The sequence below is a fragment of the Myotis yumanensis genome, unplaced genomic scaffold (genome assembly GCF_028538775.1).
Source record: "Myotis yumanensis isolate MYYU_CA2020_CCGP unplaced genomic scaffold, mMyoYum1.0.hap1 SCAF_5, whole genome shotgun sequence".
Classification (NCBI taxonomy): domain Eukaryota; kingdom Metazoa; phylum Chordata; class Mammalia; order Chiroptera; family Vespertilionidae; genus Myotis; species Myotis yumanensis.
Genome location: NW_027223756.1, coordinates 38200087 through 38219695, shown reverse-complemented (window position 1 = coordinate 38219695; position 19609 = coordinate 38200087). Strand labels below are relative to the sequence as shown.

Here is a 19609-nt window from a genome sequence, read left to right as displayed (position 1 = left end):
TATATAGCCTTTAAATATTCTACTCTAGCACAACCGGCCTGGCTCAGTGATTGAGTGTTGACCTATGAACCAGGAGATCAAGGTTTGATTCCCAGTCAGGGTACATTCTGGCTCAATCCCCAGTGAGGGGCATACAGGAGGCAGCAGATCAGTGATTCTCATCATTGATGTTTCTATCTCTCTCTCTCCCCCTTCCTCTCTGAAGTCAATAAAAATATATTTTAAAATAAAAATATTCAACTCTAAGGGGGACATTTCAGCTATTTAAACTCCTGCTTATTTGGTTATTAGTAGGAAGTGGGAGCAGATATACAAACGTGAAAAAAAAAAAAAGAAAGCAGACTTACCTTTGCTCAATTTTTTTTTTTTTAAATATATTTTATTGATTTTTCACAGAGAGGAAGGAAGAGAGACAGAGAGCCAGAAACATCGATGAGAAAGAAACATCGATCAGCCGCCTCCTGCACATCCCCCACTGGGGATGTGCCCGCAACCCAGGCACATGCCCCTGACCGGAATCGAACCCGGGACCCCCCAGTCCACAGGCCGACACTCTATCCACTGAGCCAAACCGGTTTTGGCACCTTTGCTCAATTTTAAGTCTTGAAAGTAGCACAAACTTTATCTGTGTTGTCTACACAGAATCAATGGAAAAGACCCAAAGCTAACCTCAGGTGTATTTGTCTCCACTTCATGATAGCTGAGAGTCTCTGTCAAGGACAGTGTTTCTTCCCCAGCTCCTTCCCAATAAACTATGCTGGCTAGACTTTGCTCCTGGCTCATAGGCCAGATCAGTTCTATCACAGCCTGTGCCAGCCCTGGCCATGAGTAATTGATTCTGAAACAATTTTCCATTTCCACTTCCTGGAAGTGTTAGGTCAATGTTATGGCCTGCCCCCAGACTATCTCATTTTCTATTATTTCATTATCCTAGCAACCACATATTGAAGGACAAACTCCTCTCACTCCCACCCCATAGTAACTCCTCTCACTCCCACCCCATAGTTGTTCTTTCTGCAATTCCAGCAAACAGGCCACTAGTGATGTATAATCTTCTCACCTAGAATGGCTTTCCACTGGTTTCTTATTTTTGTAATTTAAAATAGATGGCAGGTCCAAATCCCTAAAATCCGCTAATTCCAAATCACCACCCAAAGGTTAGTGGACTTCACCAACCACAAATTTCCGGGTACCACATCTGCATAAGCAGTTTTCTCATCTAACTTACACATCTGCATCTCCTTCAGAGGGAAGTGTGGTAATGAGGTCTAAAAGGGTGTCAGTCCACACCTCACTGATTAGAATGATCTAAAGCTCCACTCTGTCTCAACTGCTCTTTCTTTAGACGGAATATGTTTTAGTAAACTTGAGGTCAGATGTGGAGAGCGGCTGCAGCGTTTGGACAGGTTCAAGCCTTGGACTGACGAGAGGGCACAGTCCTCTCAGCACAATTATAGCCAAAGGCTATGGTTGTATATAAGCCTAACTTTATAGTCTGAACCTGTAGTCCTATGTAGCTAAGGGATGTGGGCTGCGCGAGGTGCAGCAAGTGCTGCCAAAACAAAGCTTGATAGAGTTCAAAAAATTGCAACAACAGGGAAGAAGTAGATTTGGAACTCACAAGAACATTTTAAACATCTTGACTACTCCCTTGTTTTGCTTTGTGTGATCTGACTATAAAATAAAGATTTGGCTTACAGGCTTTGTCACTGTCCTCATCCAGGTGCAATGATCCACCTGGCCCCAACTATATTCTCTTATCTATTTTCTTTAATCCTTCACCGCCCTCCTCAGGTTCACCACTGGCTGTGCTGGACGCGGTTCAGTCAGAAAACCTGGCTTTCAATCCAGCTCCTACATCTATATGTTCTAATGAGACAAATCATCTCACCAACCTTGATTCTGAGTTTCCTTATCTACATCATGGGAAGGTGAAAAGGTCTCATCTTTATGGGTTGTTAGGATAAAATAACATAACAGAAACATAAATAAAATAAAACGATACATAGCAAGTGAATTTCTGTTTCCTTCTCTATAACATAGGGTTCTAAGCCTTTGTTATTTATTCCAAGATTAAGAACATGGACCCAAATCCCCTCAATACTATGCATGGGATGCATGGGAAGACCAAAGGGCTTTGAGAATTCTGGCTGAGAACAAGGAACATTCTAAACAGATTTTGGCACCAACCTGCTGGTCGCTTGGTTAGATTGAGACAGTCTGCATGGTAAACTTTTGGGCAGCCTGGCTTCTTACAGGAGACGAGCTGGCCAGCATCCCCACAGCTGAAACACTCATCCTCTCGCTCCTTTGTGATTTCACCCTGGCTCCTTCGCTTCCCCTGTTGCTTCTTCTTGAATTTCTTTGACTTTTCTTCTGTGGCAATGGGTTGATTCTAGAGGTCAGATATTGAGCAGTCAGCATTCTGTCGACACATTAGTTGTATGATCTTGACCAGGTTAACTATTCTCTCTGAGCCTCAGTCTCTCTTCTGGGAAGAGACAGTCCTTATAGACTGTTGTATATGTAAGAGAAAATGCAGAAAAGGCACCTAACACATCACAGTGTTATAGTAAGGTACCCAGTAAGTGGTTGTATTAATTAACTTTTGTACTAACTACCCCTGCTACCTGAATGAAATTAAAGAGATATGTTCTTTTTGTTGACACACAGGCTGGTGTTAAAGGTCACCTTTTTCTAAGTTTTATTTTTACATTAATTTTATAACTAAGGAAGACTTCTTTGTGTGTTTGTGTGTGCATACACATTTCTTAGTTTATTCAACAAACCTTCACTGAGCACTTAGTATGAGCCATGTGCTTGGAAGACACAAAAAACCTAGTTCATGGTCCTTGGCCTCAACAAGCTATGCATTTTTATTTTTAAATATATTTTATTGATTTTTTACAGAGAGGAAGGGAGAGGAGAGGGATAGAGAGTTAGAAACATCAATCAACTGCCTCCTGCACACTCCCCACTGGGGATGTGCCCGCAACCAAGGTACATGCCCTTGACCGGAATTGAACCTGGGACCTTTGAGTCCAAAAGCGGACGCTCTATCCACTGAGCCAAACCGGTTACGGCTGCATTTTTATTTAAGTCAAATTATGTCTGCCACTCAAGACAGATCCTAGCACAGCAGGTCTCCTCTGTGCTCCCATTCTTGGTCATCAAACCTGGTGGTTCTCATAAGCTTCTGCTCTTGAATTTCTCTATTACTGATTCATGTGTGAAATGCTACCTTGACCTTAAGGATGCAGAAACTATCATTCCCAGTTCATGTAACATCATTAAATTTGGGTTAAACTCAGTTATATTTTAATTTTAATTCACTGGGCATCTGAAGGAACAAGACCATTTAACCAAACCAACTAAACAAAATCCAACATAATATAAAAATAATTCTCCTTAATAAAATAATTACTGGATACTCTTTATCTTCATGTGTAACTGCTCAAACAGATTATTCTCTTTAGTTATGGGTTTCTATACTAATTTGAATTTTTTAGTTCTTAATATTGACTTCATAATCCAAAATCCAATATGGAAATACCCAACTAGAGTCACTGTATAATCTACTATGCATCAAAATTAAACATAAATTTTCAGTGTGCTGTTACTTATGAGAGAGATATCTAGAAGTTTCCAGATGTTCAACTATTATGGTCCACCCATTATATAAAAAATTTAACAGTCACTAAAAATGATGATTGAAAAGACTATGTAGCCCTGACCGGTTTGGCTCAGTGGATAGAGCATCGGCCTGTGGACTCAAGGATCCCGGGTTCGATTCCAGTCAAGGGCATGTACCTTGGTTGCGGGCACATCTCCAGTGGGGAGTGTGCAGGAGGCAGCTGACCGATGTTTCTCTCTCATCGATGTTTCTAACTCCCTATCCCTCTCCATTCCTCTCTGTAAAAAATCAATAAAATATATTTAAAAAAAGAAAAAAGAAAAGACTATGTAACAGCAAGGAGAGTTTTTTATAATATTTAAGAAAAGTAGGTTGCAGACTTATAGACAATTCTTAACAGTTATAGAATTATAATTCAGTTAAAGAGCACATATAAAATACTAGGAACTCACAACAATGTTTATACTTTGTTACAATGATAAGATTAAGGATTTTATGTTTACTGACAGTATTATATAAGTAGCTTATTAGGAAATCTGAGTAAGATCAGCTGAGACCAATAAAAATGTGGCAAATAACCCACTTTAAGATTTCCTATCTTAGTTAAAAAGGCATCCCTAGTTATAAGTCAGATTGTTTAAAACACTCCAATAGTACTCAAAGATACTCTCCTGCATCACCAAACTGATAATCAGAATGCTTACTTAGCAAATTGCCATTGACCAGGACAACTATTCTCTGTCATTATTTCAAAGAGACATCTTAAAATAAAGACTCAGCCCTGCCCTGGATAGGGCGGGAGGACCACACCACTATTCCCGATGCAAATGTTTAGAAGGTACCTTTGGCCTTACACCCAAAAAGCCGCTGCAGTTTGGGGCTCCGCATTTGCAAACAGTCTTTCCATTCCCAAGACATTCTAGGTTGTAGTTGAAGGTAAGTTCAGTGCCTGCATAAGAGACCATGAAAAGATTAATATCTATGGTATTAATTATGTTATTTCTGTATTAATTACAAAAAGTATATTAACTTCTAAGAGAAATTATTAATTTTTAAAAGAATAAAAAATTAGCCCAGCTGCTGTGGCTCAGTGGTTGAGTGTTGACTTATGAACCAAGACGTCATGGTTCGATTCCTAGTCAGGCACATGCCTGGGTTGTGGGCTCGAATCCCAATGGGGGTGTGTGCAGCTGATCAATGATGCTCTCTCATCATTGATGTTTCTATCTCTCTATCCCTCTCCTATCCTCTCTGAAATCAATAAAATACATTTAAAATTAACTACAAATCCCACTATATTAATAAAATATTAATAAATTCTAATCCTGTAACATTATTAATCATCTAATACAACTTAATAATAGAAAAGCTTAAATGGCTTAACAAGTAATATTTAAACTAAGTTATACTATAGAAGTGTTAATACCCCAAGTTGGTTTTCTAAATTTGTTTTCTAACCATTCAGTTCCAAAATACTAGTATATTAATTCATTACCAAAAACAAACAGACAACAACTTACATTGATGTGCCAGGCATTGAGAATGCAGGTATGAAGAAAACCTGTTTGTGCCAAGGTGAGCACCTGGCAGCACTCAAGGGAAAGACATCTCAGTATAGAATAATATGAGAGAACTCTAGACCACAGACCTAAAGTCCTGGCTTTACATCCCACTTACACCATGATCTGAGTGATTTGGGCCCTGAGTATATCCATTAAATGGAGAAATAGCAACCTCACACAGGCTTGTTGAGAGAATATGACTTAATACACATAGCAATAATTTGTAAACCTTTAAAAAGAGATGTACAAATAGATTTTAAGGTAGGAAAAGGCTCCTTTCTGTTGTGCATGTCATCAAAACCAAGAAAGCAAATAAAACACACTCAAACTCCAAACACATTAGCAAAGGCCTAACAAATACAAGAATCTTATATACGTATACCAAGAGATTGTCTCTGGGCATGGGTAATGGCTTAGATGACAGTCATTCAGTCAAAATTTTCAAATCTTAAATTTCACATTGCAGACTGACTCATCTACCAGTGAATCTAATCAATACAGTTTTTCATCTAATATTAGAAATAGATTATTTATTTGCAGCTAGCTTTTTAAGCAGCTAGCTTATATTTAAGGGTACAAAATGGTCTGAATACTAAAACCACTGATAGCCCGGTGAAAGGAACCTGCAGGAACTGAGATTGACCAAGGTATCAACAGAGTCATGTTTCCCCTCTCACACCCACTATGAATTTACTGGCCTAAATAATGGGTAATTCTATCACACTATTCTTATTAAACCATTTAAAAGTATATAACTCAATTTTCATAAATTTTATGTGCTTATAATGCAACTCAACGCTATACATAAGTATAAGATAAGCAAGATCCTTGAAATAATCTGCTCATTCAGCATCCACTGTGAAAACATAAGCACATAAGTGGATAAATCAGAATGTATCAGTGCACATAAAGAAAAGTTTATAACATTCTAGAAGAGTCCAACGTACAATAATCCTTGAGAGGTCTGAACTCATTGGGGATGGCGAAGGGAGTATATCACACACATGGGAGGCAGAAAATAAGAGGTATGTGAAGAGCTCAAGAAGTTGGATGAGTAAGGAGAAGAGCAGGTTGAAAAATTCTAATTCCATTTGCCAAGGCTGCAGTTCCTACAGGCACTCTGCATGGCACTCAGCACATTCTGTCTCATTTTCCCATCACACCCATACAGACTGGAAGTCAAGTGAGGACAAGAAAATCTATGAATTGCTACACACGCCACCTGAGCTGATACCGAAGAGAGAAGAGGAAATTTGTAGCTAGATATGGCAGAGGAAACCATCCCCATGGAGACTAAAGTTCTGAGTACAAATGTGGTAGAGAAAGCAGTCAGGTCAGATATAAGAACTAAAGTCATATAACTGAGTAACATCCGAGTAATTAATACAGAGGAACCATACCCACCCTCCCCCATCCTGGGGTGGTTAGAGAGAAAAATGAAGAAAAGAATGAGAGAGGAGTGAAACCCAAAAATCCAAGTAACATAGGTATGATACCACATACTTTATAGCACCTTTGCAAAGATTATATTAGGTAACATGCTTGGAACAGTATCTGGCATCTGATAAATGGTAGCTGTTATTGTATTCACTTTATAATTCCAGTTACAAAGTAGCAATTTATCCAATTTATTCTGAAGCCATCTATTCAAAAAACTTGATACAAGTCATCATTTTAAAAAGCAGCATCACAGAGCAGAGCACAGTGCACAGTGACAATTGAGTTTTGTTACCTTCCTCAGTTAATACTTTAAGTGTGCAACACAGGAGAAAAGAACTAATGGCTGAGTTTTTGAAATATGAAAATTGTCAGAACCTTTAAAATTCTGAAAAGCCAAAACAACTCCTAGGCAGTGTATTTAAATTATAGAGAAAAGGATATTTGGGTTTTTGGTTTTTCTTTGCCAGGGGTGGGAGGGGGGAGGCCGCGTGGTACGGGGACGAGGACGACTGTGAAAGGGGTGGTAAGAAAGGAGCCATGGATTGCTGGTGCTTTCTAAGGCAGACCAATCTATAATAATAAAAGCATAATATGCTAATTAGACAGGACGACCTTCTGGACGAAGCCAGGGGTGCAAGGGAAGCCCAGGTCCCGGGTGCCTGCTGGTGGCCGGAGGAAAGCCTGGGTCCCAGGTGCCAGAGGGAAGCTGGTGCCAGCAGCCGGGAAAAGGAAGGCCTACTCCTGCACGAATTTCGTGCATTGAGCCTCTAGTTTTCATATAAAAGGTTTGGAAATTTATGCTTTTAAAATCACCCATACACAAAGCTTGAAGACACTAAGTAAAATGAAATGAGTCAGTCACAAAAAAAGAACAAATCCTATATAATTCCCCTTATATGAGGTTCTTAGAGCAGTCAAATCCAGAGACAGAAAGTGGAAATGGTGGTTGCTAGGGGAGGGGAGAATGGAGAGTTAGTGTTTAATGGGTACAGAGTTTCACTTGGAGAAAAAGACGAGTTACGAAGATGGATGGTGGTGATGATTGTACAACAGTGTCAATGGATTTAATGCCACTTAAAAATGGTAAATTTTATGTTATGTATATTTTATCACACCCCCACCAACAAAAAAAATCCATGCCAAGTACCACCTGGAAAATCTTTTACATATATCCTCAGGAGTTTGCAAACCTCATTTTAGATCATAGGACATATGGGATTTTAAGATGATAAAATCTGAAATTCCATTCTTAGCTCCATAATTCTTAGGTGATTCTTACCTGCTTTAATGTCACTCAGGGCAAAAAGGCCAACACGGGTGTCTCCATTCACAGACCACTTCTGTGTTTCACAGTTGGGCTGGCAGCAGTGATTCATGAACCGAGCATAGTTTCCTTTGGGACCAGCATCAATGATCCGATCCTAGAATTCCAACGGATACTGCTCATTATTTTCTGAGAATTTTAATATACTAGAGGTTCCTATTCTTAGTTTGAATCTCCCAGAAGAGTGATTCTTTTTTAAAATACATATATTTTTATTGATTTCAGAGAGGAAGGGAGAGGGAGGAGAGATAGAAACATCAATGATGAGAGAGACTCACTGATCGACTGCCTCCAGCATGCCCCCTACTGGGGATGGAGCCTGCAACCCAGGCATGTGCCCTGACCGGGAATCAAACCCTGACCTCCTGGTTCACAGGTTGACGCTCACCCAGAGCCATTCCGGCCTTCAGAAGAGTGATTCTTAAAGTGTACTTGTTGGATCAGCATAACTATCTGGGAATTTGCAGAAACTATGAGGTGAGGCCCAGCAATCTGTGCTATAATAAGCCTGTTAGGTGATTCTGATAATATGCTGAAGTTTGAGGACCTAAAAGCAGCAGCTTGCCCCATCCACTAAATTAGGTAGTCCATCAGAAATCACCTAAGGAGACTCTAATACTGATATTGAGACCCATTTCAAACAAAGATGAGAACACCTGGAGGTGAGGATCTCACAAACCATAAGGATACAACTTGATAAAAATGAAATGTTCACGAAGTTTCACACCAGGAAAGAATCCTATGTGGAAGACGGGGGTTGGGGGGGAGGGGGGCTAGTAGAACCTAATATTCAGGTACAAAGAGGAAGCTCAGATACACATAAAATAAATCCATTATAATGCTAGCACTAGGAATAATTCCAAATATAATTCTAGGCACCGATGAAATGAAACTCATCAGAAAATTCCTATAATTGAAAAGCTGACTTGGGTTCATAAGCTGAATTCCATTGTCAATTTATATGGCCTCAACGCTCTAATTAAATAGCAACAAATCAGTTTCTCAATCTGTAAAATAAAAGAATTATTATTTAACCTTTCTGGCTTCAAGTTTTAATTCTACAGGAAAAATACTAACAGATATAGTCCCCAACTTATACTGCATAGCTAAAATAATGGGTAAAAGCAGTATTGCCTTTGGCCATGGATGTATAGCCAAAAATGAGTAAGCTTACCTACTTTAGAACCCTGATCAACCATGAGGTTTCCCCCTGACCATGGGGGAAAGACACTATTTTAGGTAGTGTAAGACATGCCTACAAACACTATGGCTAAGACAACACTAATTTCACAATCCATTACTTACTTTGTCAAGGGTGAGCATATAGAAATTAGTGATATCGTGTTCTTGGGCATAACGGATTCGAGCTCTGCATTCTTCTTCATCTATTAGCTCACCCACATACTCATTCACAAATTCACCCTAGAACAAGAAAGAGCTCTTGACTTAATGGCAAAAAACACAACTGTATTTACAAGTACACTTTACTTTTATTTTATTTTTTATTGATCCTCACCTGAGGATAGTTTCCATTGATTTTTTTTGGAAAGAGAGTGGAAGGGAGGAAGGGGGAAACGGAGAGGGAGAGGGAGGGAGGGAGGGAGAGAGAGAGAGAGAGAGAGAGAGAGAGAGACCCCCTTTGGTGTGTGGATTGAAGCTCTAACCACTGAACACACGGGCCAGGATCAAGTACACCTTATTTTAAAAAAAATAACGAAAATAATATTCATTATTCTCCACAAATTCTCCAAAGCAATTCATGTGTATATAACTAGTCACTTAACAAAGGTTTATTCAAGAAACTAACAAATATGATGCTTCAACTATCTGATATTAAAGAAATAGACAGTCGATCCCCCTTTACCTGCCCAAATACTTAAGTCAGTTTCCCTAATATAGGCAGGTTCCTTTTTCTTAGAACATGCCCTGCTGCCCTTCCCCATTTCACACCACTGTTCCCCTGACTTAATCACTACAGTCACACTGGCTCTCACTCATGCTGTCTCCTCTATATGCAATGCTTTAACACTCAGCTGACCTAAACCAGTAAGTACTTATTTTCCAAGTCTCAACTTAAAATATTTTCAAAGACAAGCAAGTTTCAGGACTTTTGCCACATGCCTCCAGAAACCTTTCTGCTTCCACCCTGGGTGATGATTTCTGCAATGTCTCTCCCCCTCTGGAATGTAGACGTTATGAAAGCCTGGAACATGTCTCTTTTGTTGATCACTGCATCCTTAGCACAATGTCTTAGCAAATGACTGAACAGGTCAACCGAGATTAATTTCCTTTCTTAGAGACAAATTCAGTCAAATTCTTTAAAAAGTGTAATCAGAGTAAGATTTATTTTATTAAAATGTTAAATAACATTTATTCTACACAAAAACTATACAATTTATTGTCTATTTATTAGAAACTTGCTGGTCCTTCCAAGTTTGAAGATATTACTTCATTTTCATTAGAAAAGGTACAATCATCTTTTCCTTTGTGTTCTATGAACCCAAACCTATTTTCTCTCAGTAAAAATACACTTAACTTTATTATTAAGTGATCTACACCTCTAAATGATGTGCTCACTATCCTCTCTTAACTTACAGGTGATAAGATTTTCAGAAAGAAAAAAAGCAAATAAGGCCATAATATCTCTGAATTTCCCTTGTTTTTTCATCCTCACACACAATGAACATGATCAATACTACGGACGTTACAGATAAAGAACACCTATTCTTAGGCCTCTAAACTCTAGAAGGATATGTTTTGCACGAATAATAACAAGGTTTATCCCTACACTATGTTATTTTCCTCTATGATCAATTTTCTCATAGTCATCAAGAAGAATTAAACATATTAAGCAATTAATGAGAAAAAAATTGGAAATTAAGAAGTTTTCTTCACCTTTTTAATATCGGTTTTTGTTCGAAGACCCCAGCCCCTCTGTAATGTGCGAAAAATCTCCACCTCTGGGTACTGGCGCTTAGTAAAGCACTGGTTTTGGCAGCGTCCTCCGGCAGGACATACTGTGGGGTGGCACTCATAAAGCAGCATGCGGTTGATGCACTCAGAGTCTATCCCACAGGGGTTATCATCAGTAGCTTTACAGTTGCAACGGGGAATTTCAGACAAGTCTGCAGTGAAGATCTGTACCCGGCCAATAGGACGGTTCACCTGGCAAAGAAACACATACTATACATAGTACATCAGACAAGTCAACACAAGACAATTCGGGACCTATAAAAGGGAGATTTCTTTTCCTTAAAGTTGGATGTCACATTTCATATGATTTTGAAGCATCAAGATTTAGCAGCATTATTCACAACAGCTAAAATGTGGAAGCAAACCAAATGTCCATTGACAGACGAATAGATAAGCAAAATGTGGTACAAATAATGGAATATTATTCAGCCTAAAAAGGAAGAAAATTCTGAAAACATGCTATAACATGGATGAACCTGGAAGATATTATGTTACATGAAGCAAGCCAGTCAGAAAAAGACAAATACTGTATGATTCCACTTAAATAATGTACTTCGAGAATCAAAATTAGAGACAAAAAGAAGTAGCTGCTAAGGGCCAAGAGGAGAGAATGAGAGTTATTGTTTAATGGGTAGAGTTTCATTTTTACAAGATAAAAAATGTTCTAGAGATGAATGCTGGCAATAAGTACAAAAAATATGAATGCATTTGTTGAACTCTTGAATATGGTTAAGATAGTAAATTCTGTTACTTGTATTTTACCACAATAAAAAATTTGGAGGAAATAAAGATTTAGGCAGTTTGACAGAAAATAAAGCCGTATGTAAGGTACAAAATATAAACTCCACAAAATTTTTAAGTCATTTAAAAAAAAATGTTTTTAGCCCTAGCTGGTTTGGCTCAGTGGATAGTGCATCCGCCTATGGACTGAAGGGTTCCAGGTTTAATTCCAGTCAAGGGCACATGCCTGGGTTAGGCTCAGTCCCCAGTAGGGGGCGTGCAGGAGGCAGCCAATCGATGATTCTCTCTCATCATTGATGTTTCGATCTCTCTCTCCCTCTCCCTTCCTTTCTGAAATAAAAAAACCATATAATTAAAAAATTAAAATAAAAATAATTTTAAAATGTTTTTACTGATTTTATAGAGAGAGAGGAAAGGAGAGGGAGAGAGAGATAGAAACACTGATGAAAGAGAAACATCATTGATCGGCTGCCTCCTGCACGCCCCCCAAAGGAGATTGAGCCCGCACCCAGGCATGTGCCCTGATCAGGAATCTAACTGGTGGCCTCTTGATTCCTGGGTCGATTGATGCTCAACCGCTAAGCTACACCAGCCGGGCTGTCATTTTAATAGAATCATAATTTCAGAGCTAATAGGCCAAGTAAATTGTAACTAGTTTTTGCTACTGCCACGTGGTGGTGCCACTTTAGCTGCTATATGATAAACTGCCACTCTTAAGTGGCATGAAAGTATCTGGGTAATATTGAGGTTCCTATATGTGAATATTTTACTATTTACTATCATAATTTGAAATCTCTTTAATAGACAATAATGTTACCCATGCATTTTATTCAGTAGTGGTGCTAGTAATGAAAAATCCAGTGAAAATCCAGTGTGATAAAACATAAAGGTCAAATAGCTGCTGTGACACTGAAGCCACTAGTTTTTACAAATACTATAGCAACAACGTTTAGAAAAAAATAGTCATTTCATAATAAGGATGGATTTGTACACTATGAGTCTCCCCTAGTTAGTATTACTTAACTTGGGAACAGTCAAATTTCAGAAACCCATTCCATACATAAAACTTGACTATTTAGGAATTGCATGATTTTGATAAATTATTTTACTTGCAAGACATACTTTGCCAGACTTGTGAGAATAAATACATGCAACCTGGCTGGAAAGTTCAGTTGGCTAGAGTGTCATCCTGATACAGTAAGGTTGCAGGTTTGATCCCCAAGCAGGGCATATACAAGCATCAACCAATAAAAGTATGAATGGGTGGAACAACAAATCAATGTTTCTCTCTCTCTTCCTCCCTTCTTCTCCCTTTAAAATCAATAAATAAAAAGAAAAAATATATATGTAGGGGTTCAAGTACAGAGCCTAGCAGCCTTTACATATGGTAGGTATTAGATTACCAATTCTAATCAATCTGAAATTACTATAATTATCAATTATTTCCATCCTCTAAATTCTCAAATGGTTTCATTTCTAACACTATATTGTGAGCCTTCTATTCTTTAACAATATTATAAAGTTTACAATCTGTACAAATATATTGTCCTCAATCCAGTTCTCTGTAACAACTTAAAAGGACAAACATCTCACTGCCAGATTCTTCAACATACTGGTAAAAACTGGAAACCTCATTAAAACTCTTAACATATGCAAACAGGAACCACAAACCTAGTAAATCAAGCTCTATATAGGAATAGAAGAAAAGGTCTGAGCTTAATCACCTGAGACTCCAGGTCCTACATAGGGCATTTGAACATTCACCTGAATCAAGGAATCTTTACCTGACACAACTCCCTCAAAAAAAGTTTCACCCTGCCCTAGCTGGTTTAACTCAGTGGATAGAGCGTCAGCCTGCAGACTGAAGGGTCTCAGGTTCCATTCTGGTCAAGGGCACATGCCAGGGTTGCGGGCTCGATACCCAGTAGGGGGCGTGCAGGAGGCAGCCGATCAATGAATGATTCTTTCTCATCACTGACGTTTCCATCTTTCTTTCCCTCTCCTTTCCTCTCTGAAATCAATAAAAATATATTTTAAAAAAAGTTTCACCCTACTCTAAAGGTATGTTTAGAATTCAGTGCTTGCCAACCAGTGGTCTGTGGACCACTGGTGGTCTGTGAGGTCCGAAAGGTTGGCGACCACTGGTTTAGATAATTTTTCTTTTTAGAAATATATTTTATTGATTTCAGAGCGGAAGGGAGAGGGAGAGATAGAAATATCAATGATGAGAGAACCATTGACTGGCTACCTCCTGCATGACCCCTACTGGGGATCGAGCCCAAAATTCAGGCATGTGTCCTGATAGGGAATCAAACTGTGACCTCCTGGTTCATCGGTGGACACTCAACCACTGAACCACACCAGCAGGCCAATAATTCTTTCTTGCCATCTGGTCTAACCTCTAACCTATGACCAATCCCAAGTAAGTTTCTTTTCTTTTTTTAAAATATATTTTATTGATTTTTTACAGAGAGGAAGGGAGAGGGATAGAGAGTTAGAAACATCGATGAGAGAGAAACATCGATCAGCTGCCTCCTGCACACTCGCCACTGGGGATGTGCCCGCAACCAAGGTACATGCCCTTGACCGGAATTGAACCTGGGACCCTTGAGTCCGCAGGCCGACGCTCTATCCACTGAGCCAAACCAGTTAGGGCCCAAGTAAGTTTCTTAACATAAAGCCAAAAACAAAACAAAATAACAAATAACCACAATCAAACAAAACACACATACATGATTTTAAAGTAAGAACAAAGATATGTAATTGAAGGTAAACATTCATCCTAGAAGAGGCGTCAACACACCTTTTTGTAAAGGACCAGACAATAAATATTTTAGCATTTACAGGCCCTAGACCTCTAGTGAATGTAGCTCAACTCTGCCACATAGCACAAAAACAGTAATAGACAATATGTAAATGAACATGCATGACTGTGTGCCAAAAAAACTTTATTTATGGATACTAATATTTGAATTTCATATAATCTTCATGTGTCAGGAAATATTTTATTTTTTTCCCAACCATACTAGGCCAGATTTGCTCCATGGACATAGTTTGCCAACCCCCATTCTAAATCCTTTTCCTGGAAATACATTTGTTTAAAAAAAAATTAATGCATCAACCTCTAAATTCTGCGATTAGATCACTCATGGGGAGCGGCTCCCTCAACAGCCAGGCTCCATATGATTGATGCGCTACTCTGAAATGCCTATCTTGCTGTTATTTGACATCTATGACTGTGAGAACTTGATTACTTTCCCTTTTTTTGAGGCCTAACTACATTCAGTGTCATGACTTTATGCACAGTAACTCCATTTAACTCTCAATATACCACCAGGGTCCAATCCACTTGGACCCAATTTTAGGTTTTGAGGGTTGTTTTCCCCAGCAGATCTATTTGTAAAGGTTGATATTTTATGACTTTTATTCTTTCTTAGAGGTTTACCAAAGATCAAAAAGAAAATTTACTTATTAAAAAAGGAATAGCCCAGCTGGTGTGGCTCAGTGGTTGAGCATCAACCCATGTACCAAGAGGTCACCTGTTCAATTCCCGGTCAAGGAACATGCCTGGGTTGCAGGCTTGATCTCCAATCCCTGGTGAGAAGTGTGCAGGAGGCAGGCAGCCAACTGATGTTCTCTCTATTCAATGTTTCTATCTATCCCTCTAAAAAAATTTTTTAAATAAAAAGGAATAAAATTCATTCTATTTTGCAACTACTATCATCTTTCCAGAGAGCATAAAAGACTAGATATAACATCTTTCTAGTCTGTTTATAGTTGCTAAATTTAGCAAATAAAAACCCAGGTCATCCAATTATATTTGAATTTCAGATAATCAACAAATAGTTCTTTAGTTTAAGTAGTTCCCAAAGAATATTTGAGCCCTACTTCAATACACTAGACTCTAAAGATGGTGGTAAAATTGATTTTTAAGTGAAATCTCAGACTATAAGACTTTAGAAACTCAAAACCAATGAGTACAAAAACAATGCATTTAATGACAAAAAAAGAAATATGGTATCCAGACATGACATCATCATAAATATTTTGCAAGAACCTGGGCAATCTTGTTTTGTTAATAGTATTTCTCTCATGTTTTCTGATATTTGAGCACCAAAACTAACTTGATTAAAAGGTTTTTATTCTTTTTAAAATATATTTTATTGATTTTTTACAGAGAGGAAGAGAGAGAGATAGAGAGTTAGAAACATCGATGAGAGAGAAACATTGATCAGCTGCCTCCCGCACATCTCCTACCGGGAATGTGCCCGCAACCCAGGTACATGCCCTTGACCGGAATCGAACCTGGGACCCTTCAGTCCGCAGGCCGACGCTCTATCCACTGAGCCAAACCGGTTTCGGCAAAAGGTTTTTAAAAAGGTTTTAATGTACTTACTAAAATGTCTAATAAATTTATTATTTATTATTCCTGTATCTTTACTCCTGTAAAATATTCATGAAAATGACTTTAAATTATAAAAAAAATACAAAGGGTTCACTGGACCCAGATAATAAATGGTGATGATGCTTTTGCCAGGTACACTGAGGGTTAGATATTCCTAACACAAGTTCTCCTGACCTTGGGCACCCTAGTCTTACTGGTCACTTAAATCTTTAGTATTACCAAGAAAACTTACCCATGTGTATTATCCACACTATCTCAGGGCCATTTATGATTTTTCATCACAGCTCTTTGGTCCCTTTCAAACTGCAAGATGTTGACTGTGAACAGAATCTGATCCAATCTACTATATGAGAAGACTTTCCAAGGAAACAGAGATTGTATCAACATACAACTGGTTTTATAAAGTTCACACAATTGCTAGGAATGTGCTTTGGTACTTTTTTGTTATCTTCTTTCAAGCTCTTATCTGTACCTAAAAGCCACTATATAGGCTTGTGCTTCCAATTCTTGTCATGAATAGAGTAGGAAGAGGGCAATCTACAAGGGTCTCTCTCTTTCAGATGGAGTCTCCTGATGTCTTTTCTCACCTTTATATGTTTATAAGGCGGTGGTTTCTTATCGTTCTTTCGGTCTTCCTGCAGCTGTCTTAGTTCTTTTTGGGCCTTTAATTCCTCAAACCTTGCTGCAGCTTCCTGAAGAGCTAAGAAAACACAATAGTACAAGTCACTAAGCCTGTGAATGGAGTTGTTTCACCGCCCCCGCCCCCCATTTAAATAGGAGAAAAATTCATGTTTTAGACAAAAATCACCAACACTATAAGGAAAACTAAAGTATATATGACTTCTACTTTCAGTAAGTTATAATCCCCAGGGTATTCAGATACAGCATTAAGACAAAACATAATCCATCACTAAATGGTACAATACAGACTACCAGCTTCAGAGAAAATTTTAAAACAACAACAACAAAAAAACAGTCAAATGATTTGAAAAAGGCCATGTATATCATCTATAGACTGCATCTGCTTAGCACAGTCACAGCCTTCAGGCCTAATTCTTTCCTCAGTCCTAAACTCCTATTCCAGAAACATCCTGCTTCCTAGGTGCCCCAGGTAACATGCTGTGTTCTGGTGGAAAAAAAATCCAAAGTTGAAGTTCTTTTTTCTTCCTTGCCTATTCTCTAGAGCACCTGTCCTACTCTTCTCCTAAGACTTATTCTGTAAATATCAACTACAAGTATTAGTTTAATAATACAAAGACAGCCCTTCATAGCTAGTTTGTATTCAAAGCTTATACTTTCATATGCTTGAAAGATTGTAATACCTGAAAAGTCAACAAAATCTTAGGATTCTCATTCTTCTCCACTTAAATCAAAATTTTAATTCATTATTGATTACACAAGTTAAAAATTCTGAAAAGAATTTCAATTCTTCCTTCTTTCCTCTCTCTGGCTTTCGCCATGCTGTCAATTCTTTAAAGAAAATCTTACCTCCGATCCATCCCCTTTTCTCCATTTTTCTATCATCATCCAGCAGAGTTTGTTTTGCCTGGAATTCTCTAAATTTTTCTCAAGTCCCTCTTAAAGTCCTTCCTTCCTTCCACCTATTATTGAGCATATTCTGCCTAGTCTATCTACTTAGTGCCTATCCAGTAATCATTATCCTCTCCACGCTATGAAGGCCTCCCTGTGACAAATCTAGTCATCTTTCCCCAGAACGACTGAAACACTGACATTCCTGGTGGCAGCCTCTCACCTTTTATGGCCGTACACTCTACTCAGATTTCTAAAACTGTGATCTGACCATATAAGTTACTTACCTTTTCAGGCAAATAGCTCAGTGCTCTCCTGACCATGTGCTTAAACTATACCAAATACTTGGAAGTCCCTGACTTAACATGTTAGATTCAATGTGTGCTTCCACATGTGCTTTCTTCTTATTAACTTGTTCAGAATCAGTGGCCATCTCAGGCAAAAATGTTAGTCACTTGGTCCCTGACAACCTGAGGCTACAAAACTCAAGCTCCTACAGTATTAGTACTAATAGCCCATATCTATACAAGAAATCACATGGCCAACAGATAAGTGAGGACTCACTGAAATAATATTAGGCAAATATCTTATCAAATATCTTGCTTATACACATCTTTCTCATTCCCATCCAGGAAGTTTCACTGGCTTAATATCTTCTTGCGCCTAACCAGGAAGTTTCACTTGCTTAGAACCCCCCTTTATCATGCAGACAAAGTCTTATATACTTCAATATGCAACTATATTCAAACTAGAGGCCCAGTGCACAAAATTCGTGCACAGGTAGGGTCCCAAGCAGCTGCCAGCTGGGGCCTTCCTTCATTCTGCGCCGCCCCCTGGTGGTCAGCGCACATCATAGCGAGCAAACAAACTCCCGGTGGGTCGAACTCCTGAGGGGACACTTTGCATATCAGGCTTTTATATATATACTAGAGGCCCGGCATAAAAATTTGTGCACTCAGGGGGATCCCTCAGCCCGGCCTGTGCCCTCTCGCGGGATGACACCTGCTGGCTTAGGCCTGCTTCCTGGGAGACTGGGCCTAAGCTGGCAGTCAGACATCCCTCTGGCAGCCCGGGAGCCCTCGGGGGATGTCCACTTGCCAGCGGGAAGCAGGCCTAAGCTGCAGTCGGACATCCTTAGTGCTGCTGAGGAGGTGGGAGAGGCTCCCACCACCACCGCTGTACTGGCAGCCGTCAGCCTGGCTTGTGGCTGAGCAGAAATCCCCCTGTGGGAACGCACTGACCACCAGGGGGCAGCTCCTGCATTGAGCATCTGCCTCCTGGTGGTCAGTGTGTGTCATAGTGACCAGTCATTCCCAGTTGTTCTGCTGTTAGGGTCAATTTGCATATTACCCTTTTATTATATAGGAGTGCCTGGCCAGCCTGGGTGAGGGGCTGATGGCTGTTTGCAGGCTGGCCACAGCCCCTTCAGGGTAGGGGTTCCCCCTGGGGTGCCTGGCCAGCCTGGGTGAGGGGCTGATGGCTGTTTACAGGCTGGCCACAGCAGCTTCAGTATGGGGGTCCCCACTGGGGTGCCTGGCCAGCCTGGGTGAGGGGCTGAGGGCCGTTTTCAGGCTGGTCACACACCCTTCAGGGTGGGAGGGTCCTGCTGCGGTGCCTGGCCAGTCTGGGTGAGTGGCTGATGGCAGTTTGCAGACTGGCCAAGCCCCCCAGCGGAGACCCTCACCCCATGAGGGTGTGACCAGCCTTGGTGAGTGGCTGATGGCTGTTTGCAGGCTGGACATAGCCCCTTCAGGGTGGGGATCCCCGCTGGGGTGCCTGGCCAGTCTGGGTGAGGGGCTGATGGCTGTTTGCAGGCTGGCCACAGCCCTTTCAGTGTGGGGGTCCCCACTAGGGTGCCTGGCCATCCTGGGTGAAGGGCTGAGGGCCATTTGCAGGCTGGCCACAGCCCCTTCAGGGTGGAGAGTCCTGCTGGGGTGCCTGGCCAGTCTGGGTGAGGGGCTGAGGGCTGTTTGCAGGCTGGCCACAACCCCCAGCCACCC

General features: G+C 39.9%; 1 protein-coding gene across 3 annotated transcripts in view; it reads right to left on the bottom strand.

The window, feature by feature from the left end:
* Positions 1-19609, bottom strand: part of NSD1 (nuclear receptor binding SET domain protein 1) — a 143703-nt gene that overhangs the window by 7275 nt on the left and 116819 nt on the right. For all 3 annotated transcript variants that reach the window (XM_070415100.1, XM_070415099.1, XM_070415101.1), the window contains exons 17-22: positions 16667-16779; positions 10856-11125; positions 9266-9382; positions 7916-8057; positions 4477-4583; positions 2191-2395 (exon numbers count right to left, since the gene is read on the bottom strand). In XM_070415100.1, the coding sequence (XP_070271201.1) occupies positions 2191-2395; positions 4477-4583; positions 7916-8057; positions 9266-9382; positions 10856-11125; positions 16667-16779 (954 nt within the window). The remainder of the gene's footprint in view (positions 1-2190; positions 2396-4476; positions 4584-7915; positions 8058-9265; positions 9383-10855; positions 11126-16666; positions 16780-19609) is intronic.